The sequence below is a fragment of the Mirounga leonina genome, unplaced genomic scaffold (genome assembly GCF_011800145.1).
Source record: "Mirounga leonina isolate KUSES-001 unplaced genomic scaffold, KU_Mleo_1.0 Mir_54, whole genome shotgun sequence".
Classification (NCBI taxonomy): domain Eukaryota; kingdom Metazoa; phylum Chordata; class Mammalia; order Carnivora; family Phocidae; genus Mirounga; species Mirounga leonina.
This window is the reverse complement of record NW_023270812.1, coordinates 2,407,963-2,427,659: the sequence shown is the minus strand read 5'-3', so window position 1 is coordinate 2,427,659 and position 19,697 is coordinate 2,407,963. Positions and strand designations below refer to the sequence as shown.

General features: G+C 47.9%; 1 protein-coding gene across 3 annotated transcripts in view; it reads right to left on the bottom strand.

Moving 5' to 3' along the window:
• The window catches only part of LOC118001838 (probable palmitoyltransferase ZDHHC14), a 268,086-nt gene that overhangs the window by 24,333 nt on the left and 224,056 nt on the right, over window positions 1-19,697 (bottom strand). For all 3 annotated transcript variants that reach the window (XM_034991995.1, XM_034991997.1, XM_034991996.1), the window contains exons 4-6: window positions 17,528-17,665; window positions 14,244-14,292; window positions 92-194 (exon numbers count right to left, since the gene is read on the bottom strand). In XM_034991995.1, coding sequence (XP_034847886.1) covers window positions 92-194; window positions 14,244-14,292; window positions 17,528-17,665 — 290 coding nt within the window. The remainder of the gene's footprint in view (window positions 1-91; window positions 195-14,243; window positions 14,293-17,527; window positions 17,666-19,697) is intronic.

Below are 19,697 nucleotides of genomic sequence, written 5' to 3'. Positions count from 1 at the left end.
AGGCCTTGGCCCCCAAGCTCTTGTCTCCTTTCCCCCTCCATCTCTGGACACAGGTGCCCACACCCACCACCCCGGCCCGCCAGGAACTTACGTCTTCATTCGTCGTCTGGTTGGAGCTGATCAGGTACGTGTGGAAACCTGAGAGGCCGACGATAGACCAGACGGAGAAGAAGCACACCACGGCCTCCAGCACGGTGGCCTGGAGTCAAGGAGCAGAACAGGGAAGGCAGGGAGAGCTCTCAGGATGCCTGAGGGGCTGGGATGACGTGAGGTTTGGACGGGAAACACCCACAGACACTCCCTCAGGCCTTTGAGTCTGTCTCGCTTCACGTCAGGGTCGTCCCTAGTCAGAAGGGGATCCTCCAGGGCCGGCACGACGCCCCTCTCTCCTCCAGCCTCCCCTCCTTCATGCTCAGTGAACCATCAGTGGGCTCCGTGAACTGTTGTATCAACAGGTCTCTCCCCCAGCTTGGTGTCGAGGGTATGAGTAAACTGTCACAAAACAACAGTTGATAGTCATGCGCAAGGATGGCCACCAGCACCTAAAAGCCTGGGCAGGCCTTCCCTTCATGCTTTCTCTCTCCCTGATTGTTCCTTCACCCAATGGTGGCTGCCCACCCCCTACCTATGAGTGGGCTTCTGAAGGGGACCATTTCTCAGAGTGGCATCAGGGTGAGGGGTATTTTTACTTAAGGGGAATTTTTTCCAGCCCCTTAGCCCACGCCGACAACTAAGGCTATTTTCAGCTAGTCGATGGGTAACTAGAAAATGTGGATGCTCTCCAGACATTGAGTGATGGGGAGTCCAGAGTTCCACAAGATGTGCTATAACCAGAGGAGAGAAAGTGTGGTATTCTTCAAGAGATGAGATAAATCAACACAGAGTGTGGCAATTTGAAAGGACTAGAGAATTTTTCTGTTCCACAAATGTTTATAAAATTCTATTTATAAGATATAGATGTTTCGCAGAGAAAAAAAAATATCCATCATAGGTCTGGGAGTTTAAATATACACCATGCATCCCCCATCGATAAGTTACAGGCTGGAGAAAACAAATTCCCATGCTTTCTTAATGCTCCCAAGGATAGAAGCCATAGATCATGCTGTAATACATCACCATTGATTTTTTTTTCAGGATTGGATATAATTCATCTTTAGGCCAGAGAAATGAGTATTCAGTGCAGTGTCATAATCTGCCATGTCATTATTAACAAATACCATCATCCGGGCATGTGGGGTGGCATACAAAATAGGAGAAATGAATGGGCTCCTGCCCGTTGACTGACTTTCAGCATCAGCATAAACCACTGGCTTTGCTCTTGGAGAAGTAGAAAAATGCTTTACTCTTTTAAGGTTTAAACTTCTAGAAACTACAAGCACTCAGAAAAGCACCACCCTTTCACTAGATGGACATCTGAAGAGGAGACGAATGCTCTTCTGCCAGCTAGCCCAGATGAAAATAGCCCAGAGCACCCAGAGTCTTCGAAATGCCAACATACGGCGCTCCCAGCAAGCCCTGTCCATTCCTTATGGAGGCAGGCAGGAGGCGGACGAAAGGGAGGAGTAAGTAGCTTGAGAAGGGGAAAACTAAGGCAGTATTTTGGAAAAGCAGGTAAGTACGGACATGTAGGGAGGATTTGAGGGGTAAGAGAGAGATGCAGAGAAGCCGACCCCGTCCCAGGGCTGCCACCAGCCTGGGCACCCCTTTTCATTTCTCCCAGGGTTGTCCAGATGGGGCAAATAGTGATGAGGGGAGGCTTCAGGTGCACCTGGGGACACACGGGTGGCAGCCCGTGTAGCAAAGATGGTCTCATTTCTCAGCAGCCTTCTTTTTTTTTTTTTTTTTAAGATTTTTTATTTATTTGCGAGAGCGAGAATGAGAGACAGCATGAGAGGGAGGAGGGTCAGAGGGAGAAGCAGACTCCCTGCCGAGCAGGGAGCCCGATGTGGGACTCGACCCCGGGACTCCAGGATCATGACCTGAGCCAAAGGCAGTCGCCCAACCAACTGAGCCACCCAGGCGCCCCTCTCAGCAGCCTTCTCACAGGTGACGGCTCAGAGATGCCCCTCCTCCGACCATCCCCGCCCCCCCTGGGACAGACTGGGGAAGCAAACCACGTGGGGTTTGAAGGCAGAGGTGAAGTGGAGTCCAGGGAAAATGATGGAGGTAAGCAGTGCGAAAAGTGAGTCAAGGAAAAGTGGGTTGCATTAAGGCAGGTGACACTGGCAATGAACTTGCACAGCTGGAAGGAAAAGACAAGAGCTAGAAAGGTCAGGGAGGAGGGGACACATGAAATGGAAACAAGAAATGGTCAGGGTAGAAAGGAGAATAAAGAATGAAGGCAAAGGACTTATTTGCTGAAGAGCCAAACTTCTATCTCAGGAATATTTAGGTGTCGCCGAAAGTTTGCCATCCGGGTAGAATGATGGTGATGTCAGAATATACACAAATGCTAAAGTGTAAACCATCTAAAACCGGCGTGCTGAAGTGGGGGAGGATCCCAGCATTTAAAGGGGCTGCTACCCATGTCCTGGTTGCCGCCCCATTTGCAACGCCACTTAAAATGATCACCCCTCAAAGGAGGCTTGTCAGAATCCTTTTCCAGTGGACATGGAACTTTAAAGGTATAGCTCCAAGACTAAGCTTGCAGTTTTCTGTATTGATATCTTGAGATTTAGAGACATTTTATAAATAGCAGACTGCAGTTGTATGCTTAGCTCACAGCCGGGTCAAAATGACATGAATACAAGGCAGGGTGCAAGACACAGCCCCCTTGCGCTTGCCCCTCATGGCGGACGCCCCCCACCGTGTGTCTTAAGGAGTGATCATCGTCATTCATAACAACTCGTGGCTGGTGTTTCTGGCTATGCATCAGGTGGTACTCCGGAGGCCTCACATGGATTAACTCACTTGATTCTCAGTGACCTGGTGAGAAGTGGGATTCCCAATTACCCAATAGGGAAACTGAGGCAGAGAGCAGTTCAGTACTTTGCTTGAGAAATAGCAGAGCTGGGGATGGACCCCTGGAAGTGTGGCTGGGCCAGTAGAACAGAAAAGCCACGGGCTGGTTCCTTTCCTATTCCTGCTGAGGACCAGGTGGCTCTAGGCTGACCACATCCTGCTGGGAGAGACGGGGACGGTCTTTGTCACGGATTTGTGACCCTACGGCAGCTTGAGTAGACCACTCCCCTTCAACTTCACTCTCAGGCAGGGTGACAAACATTTGAACACATCTTCTCACTGACTCAATAGCCAGATGTTGAAAATATCTATGCCATAATAAGATCCATATAAGTTTCTCTTGGGTACCTGGGTGGCTCAGTTGGTTAAACGTCTGCCTTCGGCTCAGGTTGTGATCCCGGGGTCCTGGGATCGAGTCCCGCATCAGGCTCCCTGCTCCACCGGGAGCCTGCTTCTCCCTCTTCCTCTGCCTCTCATGAATAAATAAGTAAAATCTTAAAAAAAAAACTTCTCTTAAATGTGTCAAAACGTATTTACTGAGATTTTTAAAAGGGGAAATGAGGAAAAAATGTGCCAATTCCACTGAGAGCCATTTAATAAGAGTTGGATGTTTACTGCCTCAGAGATGGTTCTAAATGATAGAAGTTACCACAGCCAGTCTCTGCCTCCCTCCAGCCCCCAGTAACACAGGGAGCCTCTTGTGTGGCCAGTGGGGGTGTGTGTGCATGCAATTCCCTGTAGCTCCTAGCCCAGGATGTTGCACATCGAGGTACTCACTAGATGACTGTGGGAATGCAAAAGCCTGAAAAATGCTAATGGGCAGACACCTCTCCATTGGGTTCCTGCGCCATCCCGGGAGCACCTGCTCTGTGCCTTTCTGTGCAGCCAGCCCTCTGCACTGAGCACAGGGGAAGGGGGGAGGCATTCACTCCCTGCTCTAAGGGAGTATGGCTCTGTCTGCCCATGAGAGGCGAGCAAGGCGAGAATCCCTTGCAGACACATGGGCAGAGCATTGGACAGCATGGTGAGGGCATCTCAGTATTTGGAAAATCACAAAAGGTGAGAGACCATGGAACCAAAGATTTTTAATCTTTCTTGGTCCCCACTCTTTTCTCAGAAAAATAGGCACACACACTTTTTTTTTCTTATAATTTCAGGAGTTTTGGAAACTCCCCTGGTACCTCTCCACAGATACACATGGACCTCAAGTTAAGAGGTCCTGATTTATTTTAATCCCTTAATTTTGCAGGTAGGAAGCTGAGGCCCAGAGGGGTCAAGCCACTTTTAAAAGCTCACACAGCAGTTCACGATAGAACAGAACTAGAACTTGGTCTCTAGACTTCTAGGACAGAAAGAACCCTTCCCAAGGCCCCATGCGATGGCATTTCACAGGACTGGCTGTCACTTACAGCAGCAAGGCCCCCTGCGAAACGGAACCAGACGCATCAGTCCCACAGTCTTTGTCTTTCTTAGTATGTCACCAGCCATCTTTCCATTCTCCAACGATCAGGCTGGTGATGGTGTTTTCTGCCAAGTGCCAAATCCAGGTAATAGTTTAAAAAGTCTGTATTTCATGTGCGTTTCCTCACTGACCCAAATCCCCTGGATTCCAGAATGGCTGGGGAATGCCAAGTCCAGGCTCTGCCTGGGGCCCTTTCCTTCCTGAGCACTGAGCGCACGAGGCTCTGGGCGGCATATGGTGTTGAGGGGCACTTCTCTGCAGCCAGAGACCTCACGAATTTTAATCTGCTTCAGGTCTCTGTCCTGGGTTCTGATGTTTAAAATGTAAGAAACGAATATTCTTAGTAATCTCTTCTTTTTCTCCCTTAAAAATTACAGTAAAATCAGCGGGGCACCCTTACAGGAAGTTTCAATGGAAGAGCGGACATGAGTGATATTTCCCTCTCTTCTCTAGATTCAGGGTCTACATCAGCATTTAATGCTTGCAGATATTTAGGTTCAGGAATTTGTCAGCATATTTTCCTCATCCATTGGATGACCTTATAATCCTTAGAGATGGGAAAATACAGCTCATACCCCTGTCACCCGAGCACCATTGCTGTGTCTGGGCTGGGGACTCTTCATGTCCCAGTGATTCGCGTGACAGACACTTTGGGAAGTCATGGAGACCCTTCACTCTGGATCATGTGACCATCATCTTTCAGTCTCTGAAATCCTTCTGTCCTACATTCTTTAATACTGGGAAATAAAGGTGCACATTCTCCCAAACTAATCTATGAAGTCACTGTAATTCCCGTCAAAATTCCAAGTGGAGTTTTAAAAGAGGAATCAGACAAACTGACTCTAAAACTCATCAGGAAGAGAAAATGTGCAAGAACGGGTAAGAAAACTTGAAAAGAAAAAACTGCGGGTTGGGGGATGGGAGGAGACTTTTAGTAAACAAAAGGAGGTGCGAACAGCACCAGAGTCTGAGAGAGACCTGTGGGCATGTGGGAGTACAGAAGGCACTTCAAATTGGTGGTGAAAGAATACATTAGTGGTTCTCAAAGTGTGGCCTGTGCCACCCTTAGGGTCCCCAAGATCCTTTCAGGGAAACCCCCAGGTCAGGACTATTTTCCTACTGATGCCAAAACATTACTTATCAGTCTCGATGCTATTCTCTCTTTCGGGGTTTCCTCTGGAGGCTGCAGGATGCAAGACTCATGTCCTTACTCTCATCAGACTAGGATGAGTGCTGGTGCATTTTGTGTTTTAAAAATTTCTCAGCCATAGTTTCAATGTGACCTCTAGAAATAAATATAATCTACATAAACAACAGCTCTTTGGGGCCTCAATAATTTTTAAGAGTGAAAAAGAGTCCCGAGACCAAAAAGTTTGAGAACGACCAGAACAGAATAGTGAACAGTACTGGAACACTTCACTAAACATCGGGAAAAATAGTGAGAACTTTAGCACACACACACACTTAGATTACAGAGGAATTACTTTTGTCAGACTGAAAAAATAAAATCTTAAAGTATTAGAGGAAAATAAAGGAAATATTCCTACAATTTTGGGGGCATGGATATAAGGCACAAAGTCTAGGAGTCATGATTATAAGATTTATAGACCGATTTCATTAAAAAGTTAAGCATTTTTTTTGTATTGAAAAAGTAAAGTTAAAAGGTAAGTGACAGGTTGGGAGAAAAATATTGGCAAGAGATATTAGTTATTATTGAGAATAAAGAATATGTTCATAGGAAAAGAACAAACACCCCAATACAAAATGGACAGAGTCTGGGCTAGCACGTTGTGGTAATGAAAAAAAAGTCAACAAACAGGAAAATCAGCACAAGGTGGCTATTATCAGTCCTGGAGAAACACTAACACTTGTGCACAAAGAGATACAGGCAAGAACATCCACTGCCTCATTTTTTAAGCAGTAAAAAAAAAAATTAAGAAATCTAAATACGCATCAACAGAAGCATACACTATGGTTCATCTGCATTCTGAAATTCTGTAAAGCAGTTGAAAAAAATGAGGTAGATCCATATGTTGATATGGAAGGTATCTCCAGGAAATATTTAAAAATCAAACTGTTGAGCAATGCAAAGAGTATGATCCCTTTTCGGTAGAAACTTTCCCTGCCACGGTATATTGGTATGTGTATGGACTCCCGGAATACCGTCTGGAAAGACCCACAAAACCCGACAAGGATTCCTGTGAACCGTCAAGAGCAGTGCTCCTTTTTTTAACTCTTAGGTTTCTGACTCTTTGAAATCTTTTACAGTCAGAGTATGTTCTTGTCATACTTGGGTGATTTAAGAAACCCAACACCATCCCCCCCTGCTTTGTGACCTCGTTGAGATGTAATCTGATGCTTATTCTTCGCGGGACTCCCCCAGTCAGACTGTCAGGGGCACTGGAAAAGCATCTCCACTCCCTGCCTGGAGTGAGGGGCTGGTGGTGGGGAGATCCAGACTCTAGTTCTGGCAACACTGCTGAGCAGAAATTGGGGTCGTGTGACCCTTCAGTGCAGGCCCAGCTGTAAGGGACCTAAAGACACCTGTCCTACCTATTTTCTGGGGTCCCTCTGAGGAGCCACAGATATTGGGACAGAAGGGTCCATCCTGAAAGCCGAGTTTAGCGAAGGCCTACGCTGCCTTCATTAATTTTGCAACGGGAAGTATGGTGTCCCTCCTTCCTGAAGGCACTGAGCCAACTCCAGGCCTTCTACCAGATTCGATTAAAACAGGCCATTGGTGCGTTTCAGACAGTGGGTGCCTCGAAATGAATGCAAATTGGGGATAAAAAGGCTTTCTGTCAAAAGCCTCCACCCACATAGAATCAATTACCATTTGATTTACCAACCACTGAAAACTCTTCATTTGGGAGCACCGAACAATAAGTCATGATTAAAAATGACTGTAATCCTTTTAATTGGATGTTAATGCTGTTTCATTGCACCGATTGTTGATCACAGAGCTTCTTCCCCTCTCCGGCTCCTCCTCAAATGACGCCACCCGCCCTGGGGTCCTGTCCCTGGGGGGTTCCACCTCGCAGAACCTGGAAGCCGGTGAGCCCGAGGTGTGGCCACGTGGCTCCCGGGGCACCGTGTGCTGGGTCCCATTTCCTACGAGGCTGGAGCATTGTCACCGCAGGCTCATGACTTTTTCCTCTTTCCATATTTCATGCAAGGAACTACAGAGGATCCTGGAGTTACTCTAGCCTCACGTGGCGGTTCCCGGGGGGTCATCTCTTAGGTTCTGCTTGTAAACAGACTTCTAAGAGGACTCGTTTCTCCCGAAATCAGTGCTGGCTGTCTCCCTTTTCTGCTGTGCTCTCCTTCCCCTGGACACCCAGGGCTGAACCCTCAGGACTGGCTCTGACCTCCGCTCCTGTCCCCTCCCAGCAGAGCTGATCTGATTGTCCAGCTGCCAGTTGAGCTGGCCCCTTGTCACTCATTTCAATTTTGGGGGCCTTTCCCCTCCAGCCATCTCCTTCCTCCCTCCTTGTGTTCCCTGCTGCAAGATGAGTATTCTTAAGAACACAACAACAACAAAACCCAGCTCTGATGAAGTCATTCACCTGCCAAAAATTTAAGCTGGTTCCCCAGAGTCCAGGGGAGGAGGGTGGTCCCACGCCTTCATGGCTATACAATGCTGTCGGGGCCCTTGTCTTCCTGGGAGCAGTCGCTCCTGACCCCCACCGTGCAACCGGGGCTTAGCTATCACAGCTCCCTTCCGCTACGCCCACCGCGCGTCCTAAGTGCATCTGTGAGCTTACACCATTAGGACAGAGGGCCCACTCACTGGGAGCACCCCGTAAACCTTGCTGAAGGAATGAATGAACACAAACCCAGCTCTGGCCCTGCAGGTGATCTGCTCTTCCCTGACACATGCTGTGTTCGCCCAGGCTTTGCTCAGGCTCTCGGCCCTGCTTGGAACCTTTCCCCTCCATGTCCGCTGCTCGCACTTCCCTTATCCTCCCAAGCCCTGTGCAAACATCACCCGCCAAAGGCTTTCCTGATTTCCCTGCATGATGCCCTTCTGGACGCCCCCCGCCACCTCAAGCTCTCTATGATTTCTGATGCCACTTAAGACTCATTCTGCTTTTTAGAAATCAGTGTCATCCACCAGATCTTGGCTTCAACAGATGCGCACCGAGTTGAAGAATGATTAACCCGTCCACCCTCGCTGCTCGGCCTTCTTTGATAGAATGTGTTTCGAAGGTCTGGTGGGGGGGGGGGGGGGGGTGGATACTTCTCTGCTTTAACCCTGGCAGATTTTGCACATAGTAGGTGTTCAGTCAAATGATCCTGAAAGAAACAGATGCCAAGTGGACCTCCTCCGCTGGAGCCTGCCTGACTGTGGGGACGGAAGGCACAGTGCCATCCTTTGTAGAGAATACTCTCCTTTCATCTCTCCCTCGAGAAGGCCAGAGGTTCAGAGCACCCAGCCACCACTGCCTCTCCTTCTCTGATGCCGAGATGAGAGGGAGGAAACGGCTCCAGGCCACAGTAGCAGGCACTGGGAGGCAGGGAGGGAGTCAGAGGGAGGGCAGGCCCGGGGCTCTGAGGCCACGGCGCCATCGGCATTGTGCCCTCCCTCCCCGTGGGGCCGGGCCGTGGTGCGGGCTGGGGAGGGGCCTCTGCCCTCCCCGCCCTCCTCTTCCTCCTCCTCCTCCGCCCAGGGCTCTGTCGCACTCAAACTAGACGCCATCCGGTCCACGCCACTTACTAAGGGAGCAGGTGGATTCCTTTCTCCTGCGGGCTTGCTGCTGTCACATGGGCCCCATCAAAAGCTTCAGGGGGTCGGTGTTTCCCTCATTCGTGTCAGTATCTCTGATAAGGTGTCTCGGTTCGTTGTTAATTAGCCCTGTGTTTCTCATTTCTCTCATTTCATCAGCGACATGGCTCTTGGTTAGATTTTTGAAGTAAATCCACTGAGAGGAAAACCTTTGCCTGTGCCGTGAGATTTCTCATCAGGATATTCTGATGTCATGGTCAGGAGATCAGATTGGAGGCCACTGAAAAATTTTAAATTTGAGTTATTTTCTTGCCCGAGAACACTCGGCCGGGTCACGTGCAGAGCCACACGGGACTCCGGTCCTGTGCTCAGGCAACGCCCCAGAAAACCTCTTGTTTTAAGAATTTGGTGCAGGACAGACTCTCGCTCTACACAGACTGCAGCGCTGGAGAGGACAAGCTGGGGCAGCAGGGCCAGCAGCCAGGGAAGTTTCCATGAGTGTGAAATGTCACAGATCTGTCTCATCCATCAGAAATCGACCACCTCCGGGGCGCCTGGGTGGCTCAGTTGGTTAAGCGACTGCTTTCGGCTCAGGTCATGATCCTGGAGTCCCTGGATCGAGTCCCGCATCGGGCTCCCTGCTCGGCAGGGAGTCTGCTTCTCCCTCTGACCCTCCCCCCTCTCATGTGCTCTCTCTCTCTCATTCTCTCTGCCTCAAATAAATAAATAAAATCTTTAAAAAAAAAAAAGAAATCGGCCACCTCCTAAGAGACTCCCAAACTCCCAGGGCCTCAGCGATGGAAAGGAGCTTGGAGGTACGAACATGATCTGAGGCTAAAACCTCCTCCCACACCGGCAGGCACGACCCACTGTCTTTCGGACCACCCCTGGTCCCTGTGACCACCCCTGGTCACTGCTGCCCCAGGCCACGTTGTTTCCAAGCTGCCCCAGTGGTGAGCACACCCTTCTCTGTGAGCTGAAAACGGCCCCTCACCCGCACGGCCTGGCTGTCCCCACGCCACTTCCAAAGCCACACAGGTGTCCACAGGAAAGGCAGGAGCCAGAAATACTGAACAGGTATCTGAATAGGATCCAGCCTGACTTACCACACATATATTACCACTAATAACCAGAACTTAATATTTTTTAAAAACACATCCCAACCTCATAGAACCTAAGGCATACTTTCTCTCCTGGAATACCAATTCATGATAAATCATCAGACCTCAGCACTTCTTAACAGATTCACTGAATAGAAGGAGGGATTCTTCTCCAAAGCAAGTATTTAAAACAGAGAAGACTCCGTCAGCACAGAGAGCCTGTAGGTAAGTCATACCGATTGGGGGGAGGGGGTTGTTCAGTGGCACATCCAACAGTTTATGTTCTTTGTAATTAAAAAACCCAGCACCTCACTTTTTGGTATGGGTAAGTCTGATGTTCCTGAACTTCTCCACTGCTTCCAGAAAGAGTAAAGAAGATGCAGGTTGGGATAGCTGCTAAGATGGCTCCTGTCATCTCCCTGCCCATCTCTTCCCCACTGGCCTGTTGTGCCCTCACATTCCCCCGGGGTCCTGCTCTTGGTCCCTGATTTTCTCTGGGAAAACATCAGACAGTCTTTACGTCAGCTGTGGTAGCTGCCCTGGGATGTTCTGGCTTCAGCTCTAGGTCACCTTTTTACAGTGGATCAAGAGGTGCCACAAAATCCGGCCTCAGGAGAGGATACCCACGTAGACACACATGCACACCACACATATGTGTGTATACATAGATTCTAACCCATCACAACTTTTGTCTCCCACCCTCTCTCTCCTAGAGTGGCACAAAGGGCAGCAAAGGAAGGGAGGGCAGACATAGACTCAGAAGCGAGCCGGACCACTACAGAGCTTCATGGATGGGTCCAGAAAGAAATCCTCTCAAATCCACCTGCACTTGAGTGCCTGATTCCAGGGTACTTCCTCCCCAAAGGCCTGTGGGGCTGACAGGACGGTAGCCTCCCCAGAGATGTCCTAATCCTTGGCAGCCGTGACTCCATTACCTACATGGCAAAAGGGAGTTGCAGACTGAAGGTCAAGACCTTGAGATGGGCAGATTATCCTGAATTTTCAGGTTGCGGCCACTCTTCAAAAGCAGCGAGCCTTTCTGGCTGAGGTCAGAGAGATGGGCGGGAGAGAGGCTGGAGAGCTTCAAAGTGTGGGAGGGACCTGACCCACTGTTGCTCGCTCTGAAGAGCAAGGAAGTCACGAGTCAGAGAACGGGACAAAGAAAGGGGCCTTCGTCCTACATCCCACGGACATGGTCAACCCCCCAAATGAGCCCAAGAGAGGGTTCTCCCCAGAGCTTCTGGCTAAGAGGCTAGGCTGGTGATATGTTGATTTCAGTGCTGTGGGTCCCAGAGCAGACATGAGCCAAGCCTGCTGGGCTTCCGACCTATAGAAATGCACGGCAATGAACTTATGTTGCTTGGAACCTCCAAAATACAGCCAGGCGCATGCTGGCCTCATGCACTTACAGAGCGGGCTGTGGTCGCCACTGGCTCTGACGGGGTCATGTGGCTGCCAAGCTCCTGAGCGTGGAGGACATGCCTGCGTGACACCCACAAAGAGAACAAACCTCAGCACCTACATATGGCAACACCATTTGGAAAGCCAGTGGCTGAGATTCTTGTGCGTTTTCAAATCTGGGCCATAGCAACAACTCTTTACCTCTACCTGAGAATGCTATTTCGAGGGAAAATAAGCTAAAAATTGCTCGGAACCCGGTAAGAGCATTTCTCTCTCTCCTCTCCTTTCCATGTGAATGGTTTCTCTGGCAAAGTCAGCAGCAGGCTGCTCATTCTACCAGCAACATTGGTCTGTTCCCCTTCCTGGGGAACACAATGCTCTTGATTATACACACCATGAGCACAGCCAAATCATGAGAATGAGCAGACGTGTGTGCTCGAAGAGAATGTTCTGGCAGAGACCGTCTGTTGCACATCTTGCCACAAAAAGAACCTTCTTCGAAATCACTCCTGTCATGCACGTAAACGATGCTTTGGTGCTGGGTGTTCTCACTTACATTCCATATAATTGACTTTGTCACCCTAGCATGTCAAGTACGGAATGGCTGACTCTTGCAGGTCAAAACTTGAGACACAAAAGGGTTGAAAGAAATGACCTCAGACCTCCTAAAATTGTGAGGGTAAGCAGGAATCCAGAACTCACTACCTGGTCCTTCCTTATGATCCGATAAGATCCATGAGTTGGGAGGTCTGGAATAGATAGCCAGAAGACCCATGCACAAGGAGTGCTGTGCCCACAGGTGGCACGGAGGTGAGCCCCAGGGAATAGGTGGGGGGGTCTGCTGCCCCAGGGAATGGAGCCGCTGAGATCCCCCAGGTCTCAGGTCAGGCTTTCGCCTCCCCTCCCCACGGAGAGGAGTCCCTGTCACGGATGCCCGTTCATTGTCTGAAAAGCTCCACGGGCATCCTGTACAGACATATGCTGTCTGGGAAGTCACAGGTGCCAGGGACAGAGGAGGGGCGGTGGCTTAGGCTGCAACCCTCTTGAGGCTTCAGAAAGCATGCCAGCTCGCAGCCCAGACCTCAGTTCCAGTTCTAATGTGCATTTATAAAACTTCCCATGACCAGCATGTTTTCATGATGTAACCAATTTCCTGAAAGACAGACGAGCCTCTTTTTCTGGGAAGAAATGACAAGGCTTGACTGTAAGATGTGCCCAAGCAACATGTCCTGAAAATAGAAGGGCACAGAGGAAATGATGGCGGAGGGTGTCAGTGCTGACAGCACTGGGGAGAGGGACGAAGAATGACACTTTCCATGGGACCTGTTCTTAGCAGCCACGGACATTGACAATTTCGTTCTCAGGACCACCTTTCCTTCTGGATAACTTCTAGCCAACTCTTGCCTCCTAGATTCCTTCATAGAAGACAGGACATCCCTGTAAAATATATTCTTCAAGTCCCCTCTGTGTATCTTCCATATGTCCCTGTCCCCTTTTTAGGAGATCAGTTGACTAAAGAATCTGTACTTTCGACCAACATTCTGTGCTATAAACACAGAAGCACCAAAATGGAGATACTTTATAGAACGAAAATATATACAGGACCACATTTGTTTTCAAATATCTTAATAACACAACACACACACACACACACACGCTCCTAGGGACACGAGCCAGCTTATCTTTATAACTAAATGATGTAAATGATATGTATATCTTAGCAAAGTTCTTCATTCATTGTTTAAGAATTCTCTACCACACGATGAAGATTACTTTTGGGAGTAATGAGAAGTTCTAGTCCAGCCTACCTGGTTATATGAAGAAGAAAGAGAGCCGGTCCCAGATGGAGCCGGGTCAGTGGGTCCAGTGGGCCCACTCTACACTAATGAACGTGAAACCTAGGGGGACAGCTGAGGTGGGGAGCCCATTCAAGCACATCATGGGTGAACATTTTTCTTTCAAGAAGTTCAAAATTCTATGGTACATGCCCATATAAACTGTTTGGCAGGATGGGATTAATCCAAAGAATTTGAGATTGACCATTGTTAAGTTAGTCCATTGAAGATCATGAAAAGGTATTCTGCTCCTGGAAATAATATAGGTTATCTGGACTGCCTGAAGGTGTGCCTAATGGCACTCCCAGAAGGAATCTGCAGAGGGGGTCAGATGATTCCCATCAGGTGACCTCACAGTGATAAGGCCACCCACACTGGGGCAAAGATAGATACTCTGTTGGGACCACCTGCTCATCAAAATGAAGTCCACTGGACCTTGCAAACCCTCCTTCTCCCCAAACCAATCTGATTTAACACGGATCAATGCAGGTTTCTGGGGTGAACAAGAATTCACACTTGGCTTTCTAGCTAAAGAGCACTTCAACTTAAATATGGCTAAACGAGTCATGTCCAGGTTCAAGCATTCAGACATTACTACTCATGCACATAAACATAGGGAGTTTTTTGGATGGAATGAAGGGAGAATATGATTTCGGAGAAGAAAAGCCAAGGCACGGAGGAAGGGGTAGTTGAATAGAAAGTCAGTCCAATACTTAACACGTTAGCATTGTGGAAAACAGGGCAACCCCAAAGGATATCTTGCAGGACTGTCCTTAAGTGCGTTTAGGAATCCTGTCTGTTGTGAACCTGTGGGAATGAAACCAAAATTTAGTATTCAAACATTCACCTCCAGAGAAACAGCCCTCATGCTGAAAGCTCCCTCATCTACATAAGAATAATAGGTGTCTAAAGATCAATTAAATAATTATATTTTGTTGTGCTACGGCTCCCAGTTTGCTGATCAGGGATTGAGATTCCACTAAAGTTATTCAACAAGAAAATGGCAGATTCATAATTAGACCCAACATCTGCAGGATATTTTTTCAATAAAAGCAGATGGATGTCTGCATACTTTCCCATAAATTATAGTTCTGATTACTCCTTTGTTTTCCTCATTTTAATAGGAAAACAGAATACTGTATGCTATTTTTTCCTCTTCGCTTATGAAAGACTGTTTTTCCAAAGTTTGTTAACTGTTGACCTAGGACATCCTATAAACTAGGCTACGTATAAAAGACGTATTTATCTGCACCCAGAGTAAACAAACTCATAAAGTTGGGAGTTTATTACTCACTACTTTAGGAGTGAATTGTTTGTGCAAAAAAAAAAAAAATTCTTTAGGGGCTTGAGTAAAGATGCATCTGACAAGAAGCAATTTTTCTTTTATGTGTTGACATCATGGTTTTTAAACATAAAAGCCCACGTGGAGGGAATGCTGGTGCTCCCATCCTGGGGGGGGTGCCTGCCGTGCGGCGTGAAGCTGTGTGTTTGGGGGACGTAATCTGGCCTGGAGCAGCAACGGGAGGAACAGGGAGGATGGATTCGGCGTTCTGGGCTGCTGTGGCCAGACGGGGCAGTTAGAGGCAGGGTCCCGGACCCTTCTGTGTAAGTGGGAACCGGGTCCGGCCATGTAAAGGCTGAGCATTTGCCTCAAGGTCCCATTCCCTCTGTGCTGTCTCCCCCACTGGCCACCACTGAGGCACGAGGATATGCCCGGCACTAGGATGCCAAAGGGTGGGAAAATGAATAAGGAAAGCTTAAGGCTTTCTCTTCTGCCTCTGCTAGGTCAGGGGGCAAAACCAGCAAGTGGGCTGGGGCAGATCTTAGAGCAAACACACTCTTGAGGCAAAATGAGGACACTAAAAGAAATGACTTCTTTTTCCCTACTGAACCTAAACTGGTTCGCTTTCCCAAACTTTTTCCATTTTTGATAAGGAGTTCCAGCTGTCAGGTTCCTCAGAATCTTTGCTACAACAGGATTCTGCCCCGGCCCCCTTCCTGTCATGGCCCCCCAACCTCCCTGGAGCCTGTTACCTGGCAGGGAGAACTCAGGTGACAGTTCTCCAGCTGCTCTCAAACAGCCTTGGCCAATGTTTTCAGAATCTTAGGGGATCACGGGAGCCATGTAAAAACCTGCCCTTCCTGAGAGCATTGAGTGCCAAACCAAGTCGGGGGGTAGGTGGGGGTTGTTTAGTGGGGGTTGTGGGGGGTGCAGAACAAGGGGAGAGGAAAATCCTTATTTGCTTTTGTTCAACATATTCGGGTAATTTGCAAGCAGATAAATTCTGAACGCTTTTCTTTGTGGAAGATGAGATTAACAATATATTAGCATAAACTACAGCAAACTCGATTTTGCTGGAACTGGGGTGAGTAAAACTTTAGGGGAGATAAAAGTGAAGTGTACATCATCCAACTGTGGTGGCAGTGGCTGGCTTCACAGTGAGCGTGTGTGTCTGTGTGTGTGTTGCCAGAGCTCACGTGTGCAGGTGTGCAAGCCAAAACCAGCCCTTGATGTCCAGGATGCAGGGGCAAGGCCATAAATACACTTCGATAATACATACAGGAAAGCATTCTGAAGTTGCTAAAGATGATCTAAAAATGTCACGTTTAAATACTATTTTTTAATGTCCTAAATGTGCTGCAATCTCTGTGTTTATTTCTTCTCGTTTCTGATTCTTTTGCCTATTAATACGCAGAGGGGACCCTGGCTGCTTTTTCGCCATTTTTCAACTCTGAAATTAGAGGGAAGAGGTGCCTCTGCAGGGCCACGGGGAGTGTGGAAAGGGCCCCTAACGAACAGTCTTCTTCTTGGGATCGCATGGAGTCTTGAATTTCAAGCATAGATTCCAAGCTTGCATCACGATGGCATGATTTCAGCCAAAAAGAAGGGACCTAAGTTTTAAAATGCCATGAAAATTTGGGAGATTCCACTTAATACCCAAATTTGACCAATATATCTATGGAAAATTCTCCATACTGCCTCCTTGCCCCAGGTGCCCCCAGCCCCCCAAAAGAGAGGCAGAGAGTAACTCCAGCCTTAGCACATCATCTGTGGTTTCAGCGCTGCCTCACGGGGAGAAAGTGAGGCCGTGTTCAGATGCTGCCAGAAACATTGCAGAAGGGAGCTCCGCAATTGCTAATGGGCGGTTGTACTTCTAGAATGTGGACAAGAGGCCCTGCTGGGCTTTAATGTTGCTAATGGCACTGGAATGGACATTTAAAGGCGTAAGTTTATAGTTCAAAGCCAATTCACTTCCTTCTGATCATTCCCTGTTGCTGGAGAGTGGATAACCAAGAGAAAAAAAGAAATTCAAAGTTATGACCTTCAGAATGGGAAATGAAAAATGTCATTTGCTTAGGCAAATACATATTAAAATCCTTAATATCCAAATCTCATTTTTAATAAAGTTGCTTCCTTCATATGCCAGGGATTTACTAATGTTTAGCAGATGATTGGAAATCTTTTTGATTGTGTATCTTTAATGTGTGTGTGTGTCTTTATCCCCAGACATTGTTTTCTAGGGATGGTGACTGTTCTTACATAAGCCAGTATCATGTTAAAAGCAAAACAAAACTACTGTTTGATGGTTATCATCGCAGCACATTATCCTTTGTGCAAAATGTGGGAATGATTCTTCCAGGGGATCCCTTAGCCAAAGAGAAACTGAGGTCACTGAGGTTGGAACGGGGGCAAGTGAAAGACAGCCTGATCTGGGGTGATCTGGCTGCTGTGGCTGGAAGGATGAGAAATGGGGAGTCGAAGGAACAAGGGGGTGGAAGGCAGGGAGAAGGGCAGAGAAGGAGGTTGCGGGGGTGACAGAGAGGGAGGGCAGGGAGGGAGGAAGGAGAGGGAGGGGTGACAGGGAGGGAGAAAGGGGAGTACACGAAGGGGGCAGGCTGGAAGTGAGGAGAGGAACAGGAAGAGGGAAAAGAGAAGAAAGAGAAAGCCCGAAATGATCAAAATATTAACTCAAAATTAAATCAGAAAACCAAAGGCAGGCAAATGGTTACATACGTAATCTGATTTCGCCAGCATACTTACGAAGAATGACGTGGGTGATAACGAATGCAAATATAAAGACTGTCAGAAAAGACAGAGATAAAATAAACATATAAAAAAATCTGTAGTTTCTTTTCCCCACACAGTTGCCTACCCAGGGACAGTGGTGATCAAACCGTTCTGAAATGAGAGGCAGAAAAAAAAAACGGAAATCAGTTAATAGAATGTTTTTTTACTTGAGGGAGCCCCTCCCTGCTCCCCAATACTCTGACAACACAGTTGACCCTTGAACGGGTGCAGGGGCTGGGGTGCCGACCTCCCCACAGCTGAAAACCCCATCTAACTTTGACTCCCCCGAAACGTAACTACTGATAGCCATCTGTCGCTTGGAAGCCTCTCCGATCATGAACACAGTCGAGTAACACACAGTTTATACATTATATGTATTATATACTCTACTTTGGCAATAAAGTAAGCTAGAGCAAAGAAAATGTTATGAAGAAAATCATACGGAAAAGAAAATAAGTTCACAGCACTGTGCTGTCTATGGAGCACTACCCACATATCAGCGGCCCCACAGAGTCCGGGCCTGTGCTGTTCATGGTCAAACTGTATCACAGACTCACATCCTAGCGTGTTTCCAAATGCACCACTCAGAGAAATGCTTAACATGAAGACGTTTCAAGAACAGAATCATTCTTTCAACAGAACTTAGCTGTTTTGAAAAAATGAGGGACACACCTTCTTCTCAAACAGCAACTTAAAGAAATGGGAACTCAAATTCTCATTACAGTGAGAAAAGTAAAGATTTCCCTCTTTTGTAAAAGCCTCTGAGATTCACAGAACTGTCTTCCGTCTTGCATGCGTGTGTGTGTGTGTGTGTGTGTGTGTGTGTGTGTGTGTGTGAGAGTAGTCATAGACAGAGGTCACAGGGGTGCCAGGACAGAGGGATCATCCCTTGTTCTCCCATCCCGTAACAACGGTTTCCCAAGGAATGTCTCCACTACTTCAATAATTGTAGGAAAATTGATATTTTAAAAATTGAACTGTGATCTTCATGTCCAATGTAACAAACTGGGTTTTTTAGTCTGCAGTTCTCAGCTAAGTTACCTGTAAAACGAAGATGCTCTTATAGACTTGTTGTGGGGTTAAATAATGTCTGGGAGAGCATTTTTAAAAGTACACAGTGTTTTGTAGTTTGTCAAGAGAAGTCACATACCTTAATAATACCTCTGGCCTTCAGCCATTTCTAGGAGGAAAATGATGTTGCCCTATTTTCTAGAGGAGCAAACTGAGTCCGAGAGAGAGGGGAGACTGCTCAGGAGCAGCGGAGCCAGGAGCTGGGGCCAGGCTCCCCCTGTATACACTGGCCTGGTGCCCTGTGGACACCCAAGGGCTGGCACTGGGCACTCTTACCCTGTTTCCCCCGGAAGCCCGTGCATAAACCCACGTCTTCTCACTGCGGGGATTTCACACAGTCTGTAATGCCATTGCGATTTGTCCCTCCCCTTGCAAGTCATGGCCAAGTGCTTCTCTTTTCTCTACTGCTCAGCTGATCTTCCATCCCGAAGGACTATGCAGAGCGCCCTACTAACACACTCACCCTGATCAGACCGCCTGCCGCCCGTGGGGCCAAAAACACCAGGGGGTGGGGGGTGGTGACAGCTTTTTACTCAGGGTCTTTCCCAAGCTTATCTTCTACCCAGTTTTCATCTTTTAAATACCGATATGCTTTAAAAACACACAGAGAGGCCTATGGGAGGTGTGACTGTGTAAGTAAACCAGTCCAAAGCCAGGCAAGGCAGAGTGTCCTTTCTTTCTGGTCACCTGTCATAAATCACTCATCTCCCATTTTATGTCTCCTGCAAGCTTGCTTCTTGAAAAGGGCACTCCTGTGTCAAAACCACCTCATTTCTCCCAAGTCACTGGTCTACACAAAGAAGGGCAAAAAGAGAAAAAAAAATCTGAACCAACCAGATTTTCCCAAGACTTTGAGTCTGTCATTTTGAGAAGCCTCTTTTTCTTGATCCATGAGTATCCCACATGGGAATGGGAAGTGGAGACAGGGGGCACAAAGGACATGTTAGGTTGGAACTTCTGATTCCAGCTGTGAAAGCCGATCTCCAAATCCCAAATATGTCCTGGGCTGAGCCTCTTCCTCAAGTGAAAGTGGTTTATCAGCACAGAGGACACCAGGGCTTGGGAGGTGTAA